The sequence below is a fragment of the Suncus etruscus genome, chromosome 6 (genome assembly GCF_024139225.1).
Source record: "Suncus etruscus isolate mSunEtr1 chromosome 6, mSunEtr1.pri.cur, whole genome shotgun sequence".
Taxonomy (NCBI): domain Eukaryota; kingdom Metazoa; phylum Chordata; class Mammalia; order Eulipotyphla; family Soricidae; genus Suncus; species Suncus etruscus.
The window spans coordinates 98,595,362-98,618,394 of NC_064853.1; the positions used below are offsets into that span (position 1 = coordinate 98,595,362).

The 23,033-nt window shown below is 41.3% G+C and overlaps 1 protein-coding gene across 1 annotated transcript in view; it reads left to right on the forward strand.

Moving 5' to 3' along the window:
- PIK3CB (phosphatidylinositol-4,5-bisphosphate 3-kinase catalytic subunit beta) overlaps positions 1 to 23,033 on the forward strand; it is a 74,597-nt gene that overhangs the window by 17,016 nt on the left and 34,548 nt on the right. Inside the window, exons 2-8 of the mRNA XM_049775819.1 lie at positions 2,843 to 3,029; positions 5,101 to 5,326; positions 11,761 to 11,984; positions 13,725 to 13,904; positions 18,126 to 18,296; positions 19,243 to 19,320; positions 21,334 to 21,585. Of these exons, the coding sequence (XP_049631776.1) occupies positions 2,859 to 3,029; positions 5,101 to 5,326; positions 11,761 to 11,984; positions 13,725 to 13,904; positions 18,126 to 18,296; positions 19,243 to 19,320; positions 21,334 to 21,585 (1,302 nt within the window). The 5' untranslated portion in view covers positions 2,843 to 2,858. The remainder of the gene's footprint in view (positions 1 to 2,842; positions 3,030 to 5,100; positions 5,327 to 11,760; positions 11,985 to 13,724; positions 13,905 to 18,125; positions 18,297 to 19,242; positions 19,321 to 21,333; positions 21,586 to 23,033) is intronic.

A 23,033-nucleotide genomic window follows, 5' to 3' on the forward strand; every position in this document is an offset into this window, starting at 1 on the left:
TATCTCCATGCTATCTCTTCGACCCCAACACAGCAATCCTTTACATGATCTCCAGTGTCTTTTAGAATTAGTTGACACTTTGAGGGTTGTTTTTTTTTACCGGTTTTTTTGGGGGCCACACTCGGCGGCACTCAGGGGTTACAACTTGCTCTCTGCCCAGAAATCGCTCTTGGTAGGCTCGGGACCATATGGGATGCTGGGATTCAAACCACCGTAGGTCATTTGTCGGCCGCTTGCAAGGCAAAACACCTAACACTGTGCTATCCGGTCCCCTTTGAGGATTTTTTTTAAACTTTATTTATTTATTGATTGATTGATCTACCCAGTGGTGCTCAGGATTACTTCAGGCTCTGTACTCAGAAATCACATTGGCAGGCTGGGGGACCATATGGGATGCCGGGAATCGAACTGGGTCCCTCCCGGATCTGCAGTATGCAAGGCAGACGCCCTACCACTGTGCTAGCTCACCATCCTTGAAACTGACACTGGTTGGGTAGGACGGAGACTTGGGACATTGGTGATGGGAATGTTGCGCTGGTGAAGGGGGATGTTCTTTACATAACTGAAACCCAATTACAATCATATTTGTGATCAAGGTGTTTAAATAAAGATATCAAAAAAGAAACTATATATATATATATATATATATATATATATATATATATATATATATATATATATATATATATATATATAGGTTTTGGGGCCATGCCTGGTGACGCTCAGGAATTAACTCCCGGCTATGTGCTCAGATATCGCTCCTGACTTGGGGGACCATATGGGATACTGGGGTTTGATCCGTGGTCTGTGCTGGGTTGGCTGCATGTAAGGCAAATGCCCTACTACTGCACCACCACTCCAGCCCCAAGGAGTGATATTTCCTAAGTAAATGGAAATCAAGATTAACTACAAAGTAAGGGACAACACTTTCTGATACAATTTGAAATAGCACAAAAAAATACTTAGCAGTAGCAGTCAATTTTGTAGGTTTTAAGCCATTTTAATTGTGAAATAAAATAAATATCATCAAATACATATATAAATAGGGTATATGGTATGATTCACTGCTAGGTAGATGGGATTAACAACAAAAATCTCACATAGGGGGGCCGGGCGGTGGCGCTAAAGGTAAGGTGCGCCTGCCTTGCCTGCGCTAGCCTTGGACGGACCGCGGTTCGATCCCCCGGTGTCCCATATGGTCCCCCAAGCCAGGAGCAACTTCTGAGCGCATAGCCAGGAGTAACCCCTGAGCGTTACCGGGTGTGGCCCAAAAACCAAAAAAAAAAAAAAAAAAAAAAATCTCACATAGGTCAAAACAGGAATTTGCTTTTATCTCTCAGCTTCTGCAAGTGACTGCATTTTGCCTTTCTTATTTCATTTGTAATGGTGTGATGAGGTGTATTTGCTACAGAAAACTGCACATTTAACTATTAACTAGCACAATTCCATACATTTTGATGTGTATGTATACATATTCTTGCAACCTTCTCAAGATAATGTTCCATGTTCACCTCTCCCAAGAACCTTTTCCTTGTAATTTTTTTGTGACTTTTTTTTTTTTTTTTGCCACACTTGGCGCTCAGGGGTCACTCCTGGCCCTGCACTTAGAAATAATCTTGTGGGCCCGGAGAGATAGCACAGTGGCATTTGCCTTGCAAGCAGCTGATCCAGGACCTAAGGTGGTTGGTTCGAATCCCAGTGTCCCATATAGTCCCCGTGCCTGCCAGGAGCTATTTCTGAGCAGACAGCCAGGTGTAAACCCTGAGCAACACCGGGTGTGGCCCAAAAACCAAAAACCAAAAAAAAAAAAATCTTGTAATCCTTTTTTTTGGTTTTTGGATCACGCCCAGCGGCTTCCTTAGGGATCCCTCCTGGCATGCTCGGGGGACTATACGATTGCCGGGATTTGAACCACCATCTGTCCTGTGCTGGGTGCTGTGCTATCTCTCCAGCCCAAGACCTTGTAATTCTTTTTTTTTTTTGGTTTTTGGGCCACACCCGTTTGACGCTCAGGGGTTACTCCTGGCTATGTGCTCAGAAATCGCCCCTGGCTTGGGGGGACCATATGGGACGCCGGGGGATCGAACCGCGGTCCTTCCTTGGCTAGCGCTTGCAAGGCAGACACCTTACCTCCAGCGCCACCTACCCGGCCCCCGACCTTGTAATTCTTAAACATTTCATCTGTCAGTTACAATATGTTTCATTGACTTTGAGTCTGTGTACGCTGAATGCTTATCATGTATGTGGTGATAGTCAAAAGTATTTAAATATTCCTGGTGACTTTATTGATTAATTTAATGGGTCTCCTGTTAATCATTTAACCAAATGATTTTGGTATATTGAAATTCTAGGAGTAATTATTATAGTTATATAAATGTATTGCTTAGACACTGGTTTTACAAAGTTGCACATAATACAGTTGTCTCTGGCATTCAGTATTCCAGCACCAACCCCACCAGGGCTAATTATTATTATTATATTTTTGTTGTTGTTTTTTGGGCCATACCCGTTGATGCTCTGGGGGTTACTCCTGGCAATGCACTCTGAAATCGCTCCTGGCTTGGGGGACCATTTTGGATGCTGGGGGGATCCAACCACCATCTGTTCTAGGTTAGCTCGTGCAAGGCAAATACTGTACTTCTTGCACCACCCAGGGCTAATTATTGATTGTTGGGCTTGATCATGTTTTATTTCATTTTATTTCATTTTTTTAATAAAATCTTTATTCAAGCACCATGATTACAAGCATGATTGTACTTGGGTTTCAGTCATAATTGATCATGTTTTAGTATAGAATTTGATTATTTGTTTCACAGAAATTTTTGTTTTTGCTGGTTTCTAGGGCCCCGTGGTTCTGAATGTGCTTCTGTGTCACAATGTCTCCTGCTATGGCAGACACCCTTGACATCTGGGCAGTGGATTCACAGATAGCAGCAGATGGCTCCATTCCTGTGGATTTCCTTTTGCCCACTGGAATCTATATACAGTTGGAGGTACCTCGGGAAGCCACCATTTCCTATATTAAACAGGTATGTCATTGTGTCAGATTTCCATAAATATAGTTTATTTTTAATTTCGTGGAAAATGGTCTGTGCAAAGATTGTCACTTTGAGATTATTGCATGTTAAAGATTGTTGTGGCGCAGTGGTGGAGTTTAAATATGTGAGATTGATGGGTGCACTATATATCTGGCCCAAGTTTTAATTTTTTTGTTATTTGTTGCTTGGGGGACCATATGGGATGCTGAGGATTTAACCCAGGTTGTCCGACTACAAGGCAAGCACCCTACTCACTGCACTATTAACAGTTCTAAGGCTGTTTTAACTGAAGTTAAAAAAGGAGAGAACAGTTTCAGGCCACCCACTGGTGGAGAGAATACTTATTTTAATACTTATTTTAAATTAATTTTTCTTCATAGCCATTAATAAGGGCTCTTTAAAATTTTTTTTTTTTTTTTGGTTTTTGGGCCACACCCGGTAACGCTCAGGGGTTACTCCTGGCTATGCGCTCAGAAGTCGCTCCTGGCTTGGGGGACCATATGGGACGCCGGGGGATCGAACCTCGGTCCGTCTCCTAGGCTAGCGCAGGTAAGGCAGGCACCTTACCTCCAGCGCCACCGCCCGGCCCCGGGCTCTTTAAATTTTAACTTTCTATTGGGGGGGGGGTCCCCACACCCATCAGCATTCAGGGTTTTCTCTTGGCTTACTCCTGTGTGCTAGAGGAACCGTTTGGCTGACAAGGTCAAACCCAGGGCAGCCACATGCAGCTCAAGTACCTCCTTGCTGTACTTACTCTCTCTCTGGACCTCCCCTTTCCCTCTCTCTTTCCTTCCTTTCCTTGTCTTTATGGCTGTGGAGTAGTGTTTCATTGTTACTTTTTTTAATCCTAATGATTTTTTTAATCTCTCCCTTTCTTCATCTCCTCTCCTCTTTGCCTCTTCTCCTTTCTCTACTCTCCCCCTCCCACCAGGCTATTCAGGCCTTATTCAATGATTGGACCCTGTGGTTCATAAGAATATCCCCTCTCCTTCCTCCTGGCTTTTCCTTAAGGCACTTGAGTGGGGAGACATGTACTGGTTTGAACTTGGGAACCTTGCACATGTTAAGACTTGTTGATCTGGTTCTTCTTTTTCACTTGCAGAATTAAAAAAAAATCAGAACTAGGGGCCAGAGCAATAGCATAGCGCTAGGGCGTTTGCCTTGCACATGGCTGACCCAGGATGGACTCCGGCTGATCCAGGATGGACTTCAGCTCTATCCCCGACATCCCACATGGTCCCCCAAGCCAGGAATGATTTCTGAGTGCATAGCCAGGAATAACCTCTGAGTGTCACTGGGTGTGGTCCAAAAACAAAACAATAATTCAGAAGCATTGTCCTTTTGTTTTTTTTTTGTTTTGTTTTGTTTTGGTTTTTGGTTTTTGGGCCACACCCGGAGGTGCCCAGGGTTTACTCCTGGCTCTGCACTTAGAAATCACTCCTGGCGGGTCCGGAGAGATAGCACAGTGGCATTTGCCTTGCAAGCAGCCGATCCAGGACCAAAGGTGGTTGGTTCAAATCCCCGTGTCCCATATGTTGCTCCGTGCCTGCCAGGAGCTATTTCTGAGCAGACAGCCAGGAGTCACCCCTGAGCACTGCTGGCTGTGACCCAAAAATCAAAAAAAGGAAAGAAAAGAAAAAAAAAAAAAAAAAGAAGTCGCCCCTGGCAGGCTGGAGGACCATATGGGTGCCTGGAATTGGGAAATTGAACCAGGTCCCTCCTGGGGTCAGCTGCAGGCCAGGCAAACACCTGCTTTGCTATCTCTCCAGCCCTTCTATTGTAGTTTATAAGTCACTAAACCAATCCTCATTTTTTGTTTTGGTTTCGTTTGGTTTGGTTTTGGGTTTTGGGCCACACCCGGTGACCCTCAGGGGTCCTGGCTATGGGCTCAGAAATCGTTCCTGGCTTGGAGGACTATATGGAACCAAGGTCTGTCCTAGGTTAGGACGCTCAAGGGCAAACGCCCTAGCTCTAACAACTGGCTCCACCAATCCTTATTTTTAAGTAGTGGCTTGTGGTGTGGAGTTGTAGGTTCATACAAACTGTCCCATTTCCTCCGTAGATGTTGTGGAAGCAAGTTCACAACTACCCCATGTTTCACCTTCTGATGGAAATCGACTCCTATATGTTTGCATGTGTGAATCAAACTGCTGTCTACGAGGAGCTCGAGGATGAATCTAGAAGGCTCTGCGACGTCAGACCTTTCCTTCCAGTTCTAAAATTAGTGACAAGAAGTTGTGATCCAGGGGAAAAATTAGACTCAAAAATCGGAGTCCTGATAGGAAAAGGTAGGATAAGCCTTTTTGTACTGGAATTCACCTCCCACCCCCACCCCTACCCCGACCCTCCCTGGTGTCGTCTGGGAGTGCTCCCAACCCACTCCAGGGTTTGCAGACCACTGGCAGTGCTGCCTGACTTTGTGGATGTCAGAAGTTGAATTTAGGGCCTCTGTATGAAAAGTGCATTTGCCAGTCCTTGGAGCTGTTTCCCTCCCCCTCCATTGGCATTTTACAATGATATCTTCCATTTCTTGTTTGCTTGTTTTTGGGCCACACCCAGTGGTGCTCTGGGTTATTTCCTGGCTCTGCTCAAGAATCACTCATGGGAGGGCTCTGGTTACCAGATGGGATGCCCTACCCACTCCATCCCCCTATTTCGTGAAGAAATGCCGTTGAAATTTTGGTAGACTCTATTGAGTTTGGGAGAATCTCCCAGTCTAGAAACATGGAATGTTATTTTAATTTGCTTATTATGCAATAATTAATTTCAGCCCTAGTATAAATCTTGTTTTTGGTTTTGTCTTGTTTGTATGTGGGCATGCCTTTGGGTATTGGGTCACACCCAGCAGTGCTTGGAAGCTATTCTGAGCTCTGAGCTTAAGGACCATGTGGTGCTAGGGAGTTAGCTGTATGCTAGACAAGTCCCTTACCCCGTGCTCTATCTCACAAGTATGAATTTGTTTTGTTTTATTTTCTGTTATTTCATTTCATTTTTGGTTCTTTGGGCTACACCTGGTGGTGGTTAGGGATTATTCCTGGCTCTACACTCAGAAATCACTCCTGGCAGGCTTGGGGGATCATATGGGTTGCCAGGGATCAAACCCATTTGGCTTTACATATCTTTACATAGAGGTTACTTTTGTAGCAAGACACTTCCACTTGCTTAACTATTAAAAAAGTCTTTTCAGAAGATATATATTATTGTTTTTCTTCAGTAATTCTTGGTTTTGGGGCAACAGCCAGCATTGCTCAGGACTTATTTCTCACTCTGCAATTGGAGATCATTCCTGGTAGAGCTCATGGAACCCAAATGGGTTGGCTCTACGCAAAGGCAAAAAAGCCCATACCCATTGAACCTCCAGCTCCTACAGTAACTGCTTTCCATTAAATAAGTTTGTAGTTATAATATACAAAAAAAAATTAAGTGTTAATTGCCTTGGTAAAAAGAAAAACTTTCCTTTCTGTTATATAAAGGCTTTAAATTTTTTTCTGGGGGCCGGGCGGTGGCGCTGGAGGTAAGGTGCCTGCCTTACCTGCGCTAGCCTAGGAGACGGACCGCGGTTCGATCCCCCGGCGTCCCATATGGTCCCCCAAGCCAGGAGCGACTTCTGAGCGCATAGCCAGGAGTAACCCCTGAGCGTTACCGGGTGTGGCCCAAAAAAAAAACAAAAAAACAAAAAAAAAAACATTTTTGGGGGGCCGGGCGGTGGCGCTGGAGGTAAGGTGCCTGCCTTACCTGCGCTAGCCTAGGAGATGGACCGCGGTTCGATCCCCCGGCGTCCCATATGGTCCCCCAAGCCAGGAGCGACTTCTGAGCGCATAGCCAAGAGTAACCCCTGAGCGTTACCGGGTGTGGCCCAAAAACCAAAAAAAAAAAAAATTTTTTTTTCTGGATTTTTAACTCTTCATCAGATAAAGCATTTTATTATTTGCTTGAATTAAAGAGCAAACAGAAGAAAAAAATTGTTTATTATGCAGGATCCTAAGCCGTGTGGAGGAGGCACATGCCTATGCCTGTGTGCATGATTATAAATTTTAAATATTTAACTTTTGTATATCTTGTGGAAGGAAGCAGACTAGAACCACACTGATTGTTAGGGACATTGAAATATGTGATAGTCCAAAAGCTTAGCACCATATGGAAAGCTGACTTTCTTCAGGGTATTGGTACATGTCTTTAAGCTTCACTATCTTTTAGAAACTTAAATCACTCTGTTCCTTTTCTGGTCTTGATCTTCTAAACATAAACTGGGTTCATCATTTAGCATTAGCATCTTCTAAACATAAACTGGGTTCATCATTTAGCATTAGCATCATTTAGCATTTAGCATTTTTCAGTATGCCAGGTCTGGCAAATTAGAGTATAAAAGATTTAAGTTTTGTCTGAGATATACTTGAAGGCATTAATTGTTCTTTTTTGTTTTTTGTTTTTTGGGCCACACCCGGCATTGCTCAGGGGTTACTCCTGGCTGTCTGCTCAGAAATAGCTCCTGGCAGGCACGGGGGACCATATGGGACACCGGGATTCGAACCAACCACCTTTGGTCCTAGATCGGCTGCTTGCAAGGCAAACACCGCTGTGCTATCTCTCCGGGGTCCATTAATTGTTTTTCTGAAATCCCCTTGCAGGGTCTTCACTTTGGAGGCATGGGAACCTGAAATTTCCTCATTACACAGCACTGGGATTACAGATATATAAAATGTGTGTATATATATATATGTATATATATACATATTTATAGGAAGATACATATATATTATATCACTATACCTGTTTCAGCATCATAAAACTTATTGCATAGCTTTCAAAAATAATGTTTATAATTGAAATAATCATATAAGTTATGTTTTTTTTTTATAGGTAGTGTTTTATTGCTTTAAATAAAATGAAGTTCCAAGCTCTCTAAACTGTATTTTAGATAGTCATTATATCTGGAGAAGCTGGTAACATGATTGTACATAAATTCAAGCATTAATATTAATTTGGAAGTTGAACCAGCCTCTTTGAATGAATACAATGAGCTTTCGTTTTTGGATACCTAACAACTCAATTTTTGTAGTTGCCCATTTATATGTGATCACTACAACCGGAGCTTGGTGAGGTCATGACTTCTGAAAACAATAAACAATTATTTCAATTTAACTTCAGGAACAAGTTTGCCCGCTGCCTCCTCTTCAAAGAAAACAATAGAATCCTTACAGACTTAGCTGCCCTGACTGGTCTAAAAATACCTTTTCCTGAAAGATGTGGTGTTTGATCATTCCATTTTCTGTTCGTTCTAAGTAATTATTTACAGAGCTACTGTGTTTATTAATTTTTTAAAATGCCCTACTTGCTATTCCTTTGCTCCAGCCCACCACTGAAATTTTATTTTTTAATTCTAGGGAAAACTCTAAAATCAAGTCATGTTTTTAAAACTATGTAAATCAGGGGCCGGTGAGGTGGCGCTAGAGGTAAGGTATCTGCCTTGCAAGCGCTAGCCAAGGAAGGACCGAGGTTCGATCCCCTGGCGTCCCATGTGGTCCCCCCAAGCTAGGGGCAATTTCTGAGCACTTAGCCAGGAGTAACCCCTGAGCATCAAATGGGTGTGGCCCAAAAAAACCAAAAAAAAAAAAAAAAACCAACAAAAAACCCTATGTAAATCAATAATTAATAAGTTGACTTGTAAAAACTATAAACTACAATTCTACATTTAAAGAAGTTACTTTTACAGTTACAATGCATGCTATGAGATGCAATTTGTTTTTGATGTAGATTTATATTTTTACACAGTTGCTTTATTAGATCTGAGCATGGGTAAGTGTATCACATATTTTTTTACATACATATATACACAAATTCATACAAGTTGTGTTATTAGAGCATGAACACGAATTTATCTGGGATCAAATCTAAGTATTGACACCTATATAAGTCATCTGCTCTACAAATTGAACCACCTCCCTAGCCACCTCCTCCTCTTTATCTTCTTTTCTTTTCTCCTTCCCCATTCTTTTTCTTCCCCCTCCTCTTCCTCTTCTCACTCTTCCAACTCCTTATTATTCTCTTCGGGGTCTCTGGGACTCCGGTGGTTCTTATGTTGTTTCTGTTGAATTTATCAAGGACTTCTATTTTCATCTGTTCACATTCTTTGAGTATTTTTTCCATTGTTTGATCGTTTGCTTTTAAGGTTCTTTTCCAGTCTCTTCTGCTGTATGGAATTGTTCTGCATCTCATCTTCCAGTTCACTGATTCTCTCCTCAGCTGCTGTTACTCTGTTCAAGAGGCGTTCCATTGAGGTTTTCATTTTATCTACTGAATTTTTTTAGCCCTGCTGTTTCAGATTGGAGTTTTCTGATTTCTATCTTTGTGGTCTGTTCATGTTGATCTATGTTTTCTTTGAATTCTATGACCATCCTCCATATTTCTTCTCTAAACACCTTATCTAAGAGGATAACTAGGTGTTTGGTACTTTTCAGGTGATCAGAGCTGCCATCCTCATTCTCTGCGCATGGTGTTGGCCTGAGCTGTTTCCCCATTGACATGCTTGTAGGTTGTTTTTTACTATGTGTTGTAGTGGGGTTCATGGGCTGGAAGATGTGCATGGCTTAGAGTGAAGCAGAGCGGCCATGTTTGTCTGGCTTCACCTTATTGGTCTTTTTTGGGTTTTTAATTTTTTGCGGGGGGCCACACCCATTTGATGCTCAGGGGTTACTCCTGGCTAAGCGCTCAGAAATTGCCCTGGCTTGGGGGAGGAATATATGGGATGCTGGCACCTTAACCTCTAGCGGCACCTTACCAGCCCGGGGCTTCACCTTATTGGGTGGAGATAGCTTACAGGGTGTTGGGCCCTGAAGGGATTATGTTCTTGGCTGCTTCATGAGGAAAGCAGGCAGGGAGCAAGGCATCAGGGAGCATGTATATGCCTTTTCAACCACTCAGTCCTCATCCAGAGTGACCACTGTCATTGTCATAGGGGCGCCTCCTGTGACCTATTGTTTCCCTCACCCCAACAAGCTTCCTACTAAAGAACAGTTCTCCTGCTCTTTTTTTTTTTAATTACCTTTGGCATTAGTTATTCTCCTCCTATGTTTTATTATATCCAGCATATGAGTGAGATCATTCTGTGTATATCTCTCTCCTGACTCATTTCATTTAGCACGATACTCTCCAGATCCATCAACAGAGTGCCTGACTCATCTTTTCTTATGGCCAAGTAGTATTCCATTGTGTATTTGTACCATAACTACTTTACCCACTTATCTGTACATGGGCATTTGCACTGTTCCCACTTTTTTGGCTATTGTGAATAGTGCCACAAATATAGCAGTGCAGATGTCTTTCTTTTTTTTTTTTTTTTTGGTTTTTGGGCCACACCCAGTAACGCTCAGGGGTTACTCCTGGCTACGCACTCAGAAGTTGCTCCTGGCTTGGGGGACCATATGGGACACCGGGGGATCGAACCGCGGTCCGTCCAAGGCTAGCGCAGGCAAGGCAGGCACCTTACCTTTAGCGCCACCGCCCGGCCCCAAGATGTCTTTCATACAGTGTTTTGGTGTAGGGCCGTCGAGGTGTGGCGCTAGAGATAAGGTGTCTGTCTTGCACGTGCTAGCCAAGGAAGGACCTCGGTTGGCTCCCGGATCCCCCCCCCCCCAATCCCAAATGGTCCCCCCAAGCCAGGGGCAGTTTCTGAGTGCTTAGCCAGGAGTAACCCCTGAGCATCAAGGTGTGGCCTGGAAAAAAAAAAACATTGTTTTGGGGCCTCAGGGTATAATTCCCAGGATTGGAATTGCTGGCTGGGCTTTAATTTCTTTTCTTTTTTTCTTTTCTTTTATAATTTATTTAAACACTGTGGTTACAGAAATGTTCATAATTGGGTTTCAGTCATAGAATGTACACTACCCTTCACCAATGCAATCTTTTCGCCACCAATGACCCTCGTTGTCCTTTCCCACCCCAACCACCTGCCGATCTCTTAGGCTGAATCCAATTTCTGGTGGTTGTTTATTGTTTGTTTGTTTTTTAGGAATTTCCAATTGTCTTTCAAAAGGCTGAGCCAGTCAACATTTCTACTAGCAATGGAAGAAGGTGTCCCTTCCCTTCCCGGTTGTTGTTCACACATTTTATTTATTTATTTATTTATTTATTTATTTATTTATTTATTTAGGGTTTTTGGGCCACACCCGCCTGATGCTCAGGGGTTACTCCTGGCTAAGAGCTCAGAAATTGCCCTTAGCTTGGGGGGACCATATGGGACACCGGGGGATCGAACCGGGGTCCTGATCCTTGGCTAGCGCTTGCAAGGCAGACACCTTACCTCTAGTGCCACCTCGCCGGCCCCCACACATTATATTTAAATGTTGCATGTTTATGCTCCTTAAAGATGTAATTTTCTCTCATATACGAAATTAATTTTTCCTGCTTATTCCTGCCCTGATAAAATCAAGTTTCCAGTCTATTCCACTTTTATTGATCATATTTTATATTCTCTCGTTTGTTTGTTTTGGGTTTTCTTTGGGGAGGGACCACACCTGGTGACATCCAGGGGTTACTCCTGGCTCTGCACTCAGAAATTGCTCCTGGCTTGGGGACCATATGGGACGCGGGGGGATTGAACAGTGGTCCATCCAAGGCTAGTGCCGGCAAGGCAGACGCCTTACCGCTCCGTGCCACCACTCCAGCCCATATTTTATATTCTCTTATTTCTATTACTCAAAATGCTACTTTTATGAATTGTGTTTAGGTCTACATGAATTTGATGCTTTGAAAGATCCAGAAGTGAATGAGTTTCGTGTAAAAATGCGCAAATTCAGTGAGGAAAAGCTACATTCACTTGTAGGATTGTCTTGGATTGATTGGCTAAAGCAGACATACCCCCCAGAGCATGAAACATCTGTCCTCGAAAACTTAGAAGATAAACTTTATGGAGGAAAGCTTATTGTGGCTGTTCACTTTGAAAACTGTCAGGTAGTATTATATTTTTAAAGAAATACTTTGTAATGTATTTATTAATTTAATTGAATATAACTTTTATATGGGTAACATTAATTAAAGTCCATATTTAAATTTAATTTGGAAATAAGCTTAGAATCATATACAACCATCTATCTCCTCTGGCCTATGATTTATTATAGGAAATATTTTTTAGGTTTTAATAGTTAATAAATTATGTTCATTGTTTATGCCTTTGACATTTATATGGTGAAAAGCATTGATAATATTTCCCAGCTATATTTCATTCCTATTAATAAAAATGTGTTTCCCTATTATGCTGAGTGAAATGTCAGAGGGAGAGAGATAGACACAGAATAGTCTCACTCATTTGTGGGATTTAAGAAAAATAAAAGACATTATTGTAATAATACCCAGAGACAATAGAAATGAGGCCTGGTAGGACTGACCCATGGTATGAAACTTATCACAAAAAGTGGTGAGTGCAGTTAGAGAAATAACTACACTAACAACCATCATGGCAATTGTAGTGAGTTAAAAGTAGAATGCCTGTCTCGAATACAGGCAGGGGGTTGGGGAGGAAGGAGATGGGGGGCAGGGGGGCATTGGTGGTGGGAATGTTGCACTGGTGAAGGGAGGTATTCTTTTATGACTGAAACCCAACTACAAACAAAAGAAAGAAACCTGCAGGTTAGAGGGACCATATATAGGATGCCAGGGATCGAACCGGGTCTGTCCGTGTCAACAGCATAAAAGCAAACACCCTATCACTGTGCTATCACTCTGGCCCTGGAACTTTCCCTGCAAAGAACAATTCCTCTCTCCAGCCTGAGTTCATGATTTTCTAGGAACTTGGGAATCAGTTAGTTTTCTCTCTCTCACCCTGCATATCTTGCAGGTATAACTTTGTCATGTGTGAGTTGTAACTCAATGAGATGAGATAGCCAGGACAGAAGCTAGAAGCTGTTTTATCATGATGGGTCCAGGGATTGTGATGGGTTGTGGGCCTCTAACTATTCAACAAATGATTTAAAAACTGAGGTTGTACTCATACTTCAAAACCATGTTCCAATGTGTCAACTAAAGATCATAAATGATTACAGTTTGTACTTAAAAACTAGATTGTTCATGGGCATGCATCTATAAAACTTATCTTGATGAGCCATAGCATTGGCACATGGGTAGGGTACCCAAAAAATGTGTTTCCTTCAGTATGTTCGTTGGTATATGGTTTAATTGGCTTTTTTAACTAGTGACGACATATAATTTTTTATTTTTATAGGGGTCATAACAATGCTTGGGAATCATATGGTACTTGGATTCAAACACAGGGCCTTGTCTATGCTGGGGATATACTTTACCACTTAAGGTCTTCCACCCCCTATATTATTTTAATGTTGGCTAAATTTTGATAGCAGTGGTTTTTGTTTTTAGCTTATTTTAGTAAAGATAGCCCTTGGAAATGTTTGAGGTAACCTATCTGATAAGTAGTATTTACATTTTAATATCACTTGTGTGTACTGAAGTACACCACACATGACATCAGATAGCTTGCAATTTACTAAACATCTTAACAAATTTTATAAGAACACATTATATTTATAGAATGAAAAACTTACTAAATAGTAAATGTAAAGGTTACATTACATAAGTATGTATAATTATATGTGTTACGATAATAAGTAGGGATGTAAGGAGTGATTTTTATTTTTAGCACAAATATAAATTAGCTTCTTTTTCAAACCCCCATTTCAGGATGTATTTAGCTTTCAAGTATCTCCTAATATGAATCCTATTAAAGTAAATGAATTGGCAATCCAAAAACGTTTGACTATTCATGGAAAAGAAGATGAAGTCAGTCCATATGATTATGTGTTACAAGTCAGCGGGAGAGTGGAATATGTGTTCGGTGATCACCCATTAATTCAATTCCAGGTATGAAGAATAACTTTTCTGTTTTATCAGCACAATGTATGCACTTGTATATTTGACAAGTTTGTTAAAAAAATATATGATAAGCATTCAGAACCTAGAAAATTAAACAGAATTCATTAACAAGTACCTTTGAGGTAACGTAACCATTGTTAATATTTTTGTATATTGTCACTTTACTTGAAGTTATATATCTTTTAGGCTTATGATTTTTTTAATTTTTGGCATACTGTTTTAGGTTATAATTATCTTCCTATAAAATTATGCATTCTTTTGGGGGGCACACCTGGTGATGCTCAGGGGTTACATCTGGCTGTGCGCTCAGAAATCGCTCCTGGTTTGGGGAACCAGGTTTGTCCTGCATTTGGTTGCGTGCAGAGCAAATGCCCTACTGCTGTGCTATTACTCCAGCCCCAAATTATGCACTCTTAATGTAATTTGTTATATAGCTATGTAACCTTATATATTATGCAACCTTATATAAATTTAGATACTAAAAGCTGAATTGATAGTACAGTGAGTAGGGCACTTGTCTTGCATGCAGCTGACCCAGATTTGACCATTGACATTCCTTATGATCTCTTGAATACTACCAGTAGGTTCGTGTGTTCAGAGACAGGAATAAGCCCTGAGCACTTGGAGTATGATCCCAAAACCAAAACAAACAAAAATTTAAATGCTAGAGAGTGAGTAAAATATAAAATACTTTGTTAAGGGGCTGGAGAGATAGCACAGCGGTAGGGCGTTTGCCTTTCATGCAAAGGACGGTGGTTCATATCTTGGCATCCCATATGGTCCCCCGAGCCTGCCAGGATGATTTCTGAGCTTAGAGCCAGGAGTAGCCCCTGAGCAGTGCCAGTTGTGACCCAAAAACCAAAATAAATAAATAACTTGATAATTAGGAAACAAATTCAATATATATATATATATATATATATATATATATATATATATATATATATATAAATAAAATTTCCCTTTTCCATGTTTTTGGAAATAATCGCATATTTGATAGGAATTTTATAATAAGTTAACCTCTAAGCTTTTCTTTTTTTTTTTTTCAATTTATTTTTTGATTTGGGGGCCACACTCAATAATGCTCAGGGGCTACTACTTTGGATCTGCACACAGGAATCACTGGTGATGCTTGGGGTACATATGGGATGCTGGGGATCAGATTTGGCTCTGCCACGTGCGAGACAAGTATTGCATTGTACTATTGCTCTAGCCCCTCCCTCTAAAACATTTCTTTCTTAATTTTTGAGGTATTTATTTTCACTTAGTCATATGTTTATTGCACATACACTGAAATGCCTCATATTTCTTGTGGAGAAAAGTGGAGTATTGGGGCTGGAGAGATAGCACAGCGGCATTTGCCTTGCAAGCAGCCGATCCGGGACCCAAGGTGGTTGGTTCCAATCCCGGCGTCCCATGTGGTCCCCGTTCCTGCCAGGAACTATTTCTGAGCAGATAGCCCTGAGTAACCCCCAGCACCACTGGGTGTGGCCCAAAAAACAAAACAAAAAAAAAAGTGGAGCATTATTATTTTGGATTTTGGGCCACACCTGGAGGCGCTCAGGGATCACTCCTGGCTCTGTACTCAGAAAACGCTCCTGGCAGGCTCAAGGGATCATGTGAGATGCCTGGAATTGATCTGAGTCAGTCCTGGGTTTGGCTGCGTGCAGGGCAAACGCCCTACTGCTGTGCTGTTGCTCCGGCCTTGAAAGTAGAGTTTTAAATAAAAATTATTCATTGCATCAGCTCTTCCCAGCGACTAGATCTGCCATGTAAAGAATATTCTAGTCAGGGCCGGGCGGTGGCGCTAAAGGTAAGGTGTCTGCCTTGCCAGCGCTAGCCTAGGGCGGACCGCGGTTCGATCCCCCGGTGTCCCATATGGTCCCCCAAGCCAGGAGCGACTTCTGAGCGCATAGCCAGGAGAGTAACCCCTGAGCGTCAAACGGGTGTGGCCCAAAAACCAAAAACCAAAAAAAAAAAAAAAAAAAAAAAGAATATTCTAGTCATGCTTTTGTCAAGAAACTTGCGATTTCTTGTTAAAGCTACATTTAGAAACTTAAAAAAAAAAGATTGTTATGTAAAATATCATAGATTAAGTGCCAAATTATAGATAAATGGTAGTAATTTTCTAAAAATGTGTATTGAACCACTCTCATTTCCAAGTTTTGTTTTAAGCAAGAGGGTTACAAATATGGACATCTATTTGAGAAGAAAGAACTGATTTATTAGTAGACTATAGGTCATTTCACAACTTTTCCCCTGAGGGGCTGCTGGTGTGGCCTTTCATTCTTAGTTTTTGCTGTTAAAGCAGCAGTTACAGCTTCAGTGTCAGTTTTGGAGGTTGTCCCACTGAAGGTGTCAACAAGCAAAGGAAAAGGAATCCTGTTGGTTCCGGAGAGATAGCACAGCAGGCATTTGCCTTGCAAGCAGCCGATCCAGGACCAAAGGTGGTTGGTTCGAATCCCGGTGTCCCAGATGGTCCCCCGTGCCTGCCAGGAACTATTTCTGAGCAGAAAGCCAGGAGTAACCCCTGAGCAATGCCAGGTGTGGCCCAAAAACCAAAAAAAAAAAAAAAAAGAGGAATCATGCTTAGGGCATCATCGCAGGGCTTCTTCCCCTCCCCCTCTACTAAATTTTCTGCCAGCATTTAAGTAGGTAGCCTCTGCTTTTTCTTCTGTTTTTATTGCTTTCACTTACTCAGCTCAATGCTAGGGAGGCTGTGTGGTGGAGGGCTCAGATCTGGGGCTCCTGCTAAGAATGTACCCCAGTCCTCTGAGCTGTCTTCCCGGCCTGCTCTTCTGCTTCTCTGATGGAAGACTTTATCTTTTCCCTAAGGGGAAGACTTTGATAAAAGTTAGGGTGTATGGGGCCAGCCAGGTAGTGCAGTGACTAAGGCTCTTGCCTTGAATGTGACTGGTCTTGGGTTAGATCCCCAATGTCCTATAAGATTCTCAAAGTAATACCAGGAATAACCCCTGAGCATTACTGGGTGTGGCTCTCAAACAAAGAAAACCCAAACAAATAAAAGTTAGGGTTTACAGGACCCCGGTTCAGTCCCCTGGCACACCATATGGTCCCCCAAGCCAGGAGTGATTTTTGAGTGCATAGCCAGAAGTAACCTCTGAATGTCACCAGGTGTGGCCCAAAAGCCAAAAAAAAAGTAAGGGTTTATTATAACAAAACAAAAAAATCAGTAAGGCTTCATTATATGAAGAAAATAATACAAAGTGATATGAAAGGACATATACAATATAGTAGTACATAAAAGACTGTGAAGGAAAACGAAGCCAAACTTCATTCAAAGCTTTTGAATGACTATATTATAATATTATGTTACTTTAGGTTAATCTGTAAATTTGTTTTATTAAAAAGTTTAATTTGGGGGATGGAGAGATAGCACAGCAGTAAGGCATTTGCTTTGCATGCAGCCCACCCAGGACAGACCTGTGTGTGTTTGTTTTGTTTTTGGGTGACACTCGGGTTACTCCTGGCTATGCGCTCAGAAATCGCTCCTGGCTTGGGGGACCACATGGGACCATATGGGACTCCCAGGGTTCGAACCTCGGTTCGTCCTACCTAGGCTAGTGCTTGTGAGGCAGATGCCTTACCTCTAGCGCCACTGCACTAACCCTGAACCCGTGTTTGATTCCTGGCATCCCATATGGTCCCCTGATCTTGCCAGGAACAACTTCTTAGCTCAGAGCCAGGTGTAACCCCTGAATGTCACTGCGTGTGGTCCAAAAACCACAAAGAAACCAAAAAACAAGGCAAATGCCTTACTCATCATACTATTTATCTGACCCAGTTTCTCATTTTTAATACTGTGTTGTTCAGTTTTCTGATACATTTATTATAGTGTTACCCATCTAATTCTTTAATTTATTTTAATAAATTTTTGTAAGTGTATGATGCTTGGGACCAAACCCAGGGATTCCCCTATTCAAGGCAGTGCTCTTCCATAGAGCTACATCCCTTACATCTTGCTTTAATTGTTGGGAAGAAAAGCTATTCCTGGCTGTGCTTAGTACTGGCTTCTACACTTAGTGATATACCTGTTAGGCTTTGGAGCTCATAGGGAATGTCAGGGATTGAACTCAGGTCAGCAGCCTGCAAGGCAAGTGTTATGTCTGCTGTATTATAACTCCATCCCTCTTCTGTTTATTTTAGTATTTGCTTGAAATCCTTACCAGTTTTTTCTTGCCACTGTAGTATATACGGAACTGTGTAATGAACAGGACCTTGCCCCATTTTATACTTGTGGAATGCTGCAAAATTAAGAAGATGTATGAACAGGAAATGATTGCTATAGAGGCTGCCATAAATCGAAATTCGTCTAATCTTCCTCTTCCTTTACCACCAAAGAAAACACGAATTATATCTGTAAGTTTCATGTGGAAAGGAAACTTTTGGTGAACCCAGAACATGTGATTTTCTTAGCTTGTAAGTTTAAGCCTTGCACTGACTTTCTTTACTCACTTCCCTTCTGTGAAACCAATGCATGTTTGTCAGAGCCATCACCATTCATTACAAATTATTTTCCTAGCTACTCACTCTTCCCTGACTGAAGCTACATATAAATAGAAAAATAGTCATTTGTGGGTTTTGATGTTCTTTTATATTAAAGAGGAATGCCATTAAAGATTTTTTTATGTATTTTGAAATTAGATCTAAATACAGATTTCAGTGAACAACTTGGGACATTCTAGTAGAAAGATCGATATATATGTTTTAAAGCACTGGTCGTTTAATCACTTCATTTAAAAATTAATTTTTAATTAATAAAAATGTAATTGAATCATCGTGAGATTTTGTTACTTTTTTTTTTCCAGTAAAAACAGTTTTTATTTGAAGGTATTGAGGAAGGAAAGAGAGAGGACAAAAAAGAGAGTAATGCACCAAGGAAGAGTGAAGGTTTCTCCAAAGGCAGAAAGAGCCCCAGGTACAGCTCAGCATTCAAGTAGGAAAGTCTACGTCTCAGAAGAGCAGGTGCAGCAGTGCGTGCTCAGTAGCATATACTCAGGCAACACATGTGCCCCAGACTTACTTACTTCTTGATGGCTGATACCTGTATCCCTCAGCTGTTGATTTATTCAGAGCCTTTGATACTGATTCAGTGTTTATTTCTCTTCTCAGTATTGGAATACTGCCTAGAACTAAGCAGTGACCATGATGCTTACCTAGCATGTGGTTTTCATTCGCTAGTTTAGAGATCAGTCTTCATTTTTTCAATAGATACAAGAATTGATGAAATGATTTCATTGCTGCAGAGTATTTATTTCTTTTAAATCTTGTATTCAAATGTTTTACTTATTTTATTCTTTTACAGCATATTTTTGAAAATAGTAATCCTTTCCAAATTGTCTTGGTTAAGGGGAATAAACTTAACACAGAAGAAACTGTAAAAGTGAGTATTTGAATTTCAGTGTTTATTCAGATTTTTCTCCCATTTCCTTTAAATTTGCTGCGTACAAAAAATGTAATTTCATTTTCTAAGTGTTAGAAAAGATCACAAGTTGTATAAGACATGGGATTTATTACACAACCCTTTACAATTACATGGAGATTTAACACCTCATTTGTCTCAAAGTAAAGAGTGCATTTCCTCCAATTTCACATGATAGGAAATTGGCTATTTTGTGACCAAGAAAGGGGTTTAGTTTATTTGAGAGGTTTGCTGGTGTTAGGATGCACCTTACCAACAACCACCAGTGCTTTTTCCTTTTGTAAATGGCATTATAGTTTCTATGGTTAACTTCCCTTTGAATTATTTTATTGTTATTATTATTCCCCCGTCATTATTTCATTTTATTTTGGGTCCAAACCCATCAGGTGCATCTAGCTCTGCATTTCTAGTGGGCTCGGGACCATATGGGATCCTAGGGATCAAAAAGTTTTGCACCCAGTGTCCTGACAGGAGCCTCTCTGGTTATGTCAGCCTGGGCAGCCCATCTTGTGGGCCAACTCTGGGCCCTGTTGGCTGGGCCTCACCTCAGAAAGTGCTATTGTTGCCCTACAGAAAAATGTGCAGAACCCTCTTTACAGGGCCTCATCTCAGAAAGTGCTATTGTTGGCCTACAGCAAAATGTGCAGAATCCTCTTTGTCAGTTAAACAAGACCCTCTACGTCTACAACTTGCTATTCAGCAAGTGTAAAGCTTCCACCAATAGAAAGCTGAAGTTCTGTAAAATCTTTGCATTCAGCACTCTCCCTCCTTTGATTGGCATCTTGTGGCATTTTGTGTCCACTGCCACCTTTTGCTGGCTTCTCTTTGAGCTACTGCCTTTCACCTTTTCTGTCCAGAGGAAGTCCTGCCTCTACTCTGATCTTTTCCACAGCTGGATGTTTTACCAGCTAAGTGTCCATGCAGAATGCTGCAGTGACTTTCCCTGTTCATTTTTGGCTGGTGCTATAGCAGTGCTCACAGAGCTGATCCTCCTTGGCCAGCATGGCCCTGCCCTTCCATACAGTTTTTAAATTGTGGTTGCCCACAATTTGGTTCTTGTGCTCCCACAGGTTGCTGTGGTGCTCACTGGGGTTTACAGTTCTTTAATGTGGTGCTCATTCATATCTAGCTGTGGGGCAGCAGGAAATCACTTATACTGAGAATCACATGCAGCAGAGCTGCAGCTCCCACACTACTGGCATGTGGGACACCGGTGGTTTATCTTGTGACCCTGTGTTTGCAAGGCTGGCATTCTCAGCACGGACTTCTTCCAGAAGACCAGAGCTTCTCTCAAACTCCTCGGTGTAGTTCTATTTTTTACCACCCATTTTCCAACTGGACATCATTACGTAATCCATATGAAAGGTTTTTTTTTGGATATTTTTCATTTCTCTTGCATCACTTTGTACCTAGTCTTTAGAGCAAAATGAAAAACAATTATGTATAGGAAAGTCATGAAAAGGAATATATTTTTAAGTTGTTAACTGACTAGTTCATCAACTGGTTAGAAGTATGCAGAGATTTTAGAGAATTTTATCTACACACTAACAAAAGCTCAATTAAGTGAAATCAGTACAAACACACATAAAGACTACTTTCTTTTTCTTTTTAAAACTATGCTGGACCACCCCACTCTCCATTCCCCCATTATTTGTATGTATTGCTGTGTATTATAGGGGCTGGCTGACCACTTAATTGTGGTGCTATCCAAAGCTGGCACATTTAGGTTGTAACACTAACCTATAGAAGTGGTTGATGTGCTTCTTCAGTAAAAAAAAAACTACTTTTTTTGGGGGGGTGGATTTTGGGCCATACCTGGAGGTTACTCCTGGCTATGCATTCAGAAATCATTTTTGGCTTAGGGGACCATATGAGATGCAGTGTTTCAGTAAAATTACTTTATTTTCATTAATAGAGGTGTTTTATTGGTGGGATATTCAGTTTTGTGGTTGTTTTTTGTTTGTTTTATTACAGGTTCACGTCAGGGCTGGTCTTTTTCATGGTACTGAACTCTTATGCAAAACCATTGTAAGCTCAGAAATATCAGGGAAAAATGACTACGTTTGGAATGAAACACTGGAATTTGATATTAATACTTGTGACCTGCCAAGAATGGCTCGATTATGTTTTGCTGTTTATGCAGTTTTGGATAAAGTGAAAACGAAGAAATCAACTAAAACTATTAATCCCTCTAAATATCAAACCATCAGGAAGGCTGGGAAAGTGGTAATTGATACAACTATTTTATGAGGGGACAAAAAAAGGGATGATGATAGAATAGAATAAATTTAAGACTCTTTGAAATGAATGTTTTTGGATGAAATTTTATCACCTGGTTGGCTGCTAAGAATTGTTTCAAAAGGGCAGCATGTGTGTATATATATTGTTCTATTTGCAGGGCTAGAGATCAAATCTTTATGATCCTGAGTCAATTATCAACCTACATTTTTATGTGATCTTTTCACATTTTCTTTTTTCTTTTTTTTTTTTTTTTCCGGTCACAGCCGTTTGATGCTCAGGGGTTACTACTCCTGGCTAAGTGTTCAGAAATTGCCCCTGGCTTGGGGGGACCATATGGGATACCGGGGGATCGAACTGCGGTCCTTCTTTGGCTAGCGCTTGCAAGGCAGACACTTTACCTCTAGTGCCACCTCACCGGCCCCATTTTTTACATTTTCTTAACTTTTAAAATAGTAAATGTCATTTATAAATGTTCTATTTAAAATGAAGTACTTTTTGAGACTAGAGTGATAGTATAGTAGGTAGCATGCTTGCCTTGCATCCAGCCAACCCAGATTTTATCTCCCAAACTATGCCTTGAGCTCACCAGGAATGATCCCTGAGCACTGCCAGGTTTGTCAAAACCAAAACCCCAACTCAACCGAAAAATAAACCCGACCAAAAATAATAACAGGAAAAATAAAACACAAAACTGTTTGGGAGTATTTGTTCATAGGGTATCAAGGCTAATGAATTTACAACTGGCAGTGGTTGAGGATTATGTGTGGTGTCAGGATCTAACCAGGGTTACCTGCATGCAAAGCTAGTACCATAAATCCTATAGTCTCTTTTTCTCTAGCCATAAATAAAAAAACTTTTTATTTATTTATTTATTTTTATTTTTGGGCTACACTTGGTGATGCTCAGGGGTTACTCCTGGCTTTTCGCTCAGAAATCACTCCTGCTTGGGGGACCATATGGGACGCCTGGAGATCGAACCGCAGCTGTTCTAGGTTAGCATGTGCAAGGCAAATGCTTTACAACTTGCACCACCACTCCAGCCCCTAAAATTATGTTTTGTTTTGTTTTTGGGTCACACCCGGCAGCATGCAGGGGTTACTCTTGGCTCTGCTATCAGAAATCACTCCTGGTGGGCTTTGGAGACCATATGGGATGCTGGGGATCGAACTGGGGTCCATCCTGTGTTAGCCCTGTGCAAGGCAAATGCTTTATTGCTGTACTATCGCTTCAGCCTCATAAATAAAAAAAAAACTTTAAAAAAGTTCAGTAAAGGCAGCTAGAGCGGTGGCACAAGTGGTAGGGTGTTTGCCTTGAACGCACTAACCTAGGAAGGACTGTGGTTTGATCCCCTGGCATCCCATATGGTGCCCCAAACTAGGAGCAATTTCTGAGCACATCACTAGGAGCGTCTCCAGTTGTGGCCCAAAAATCAA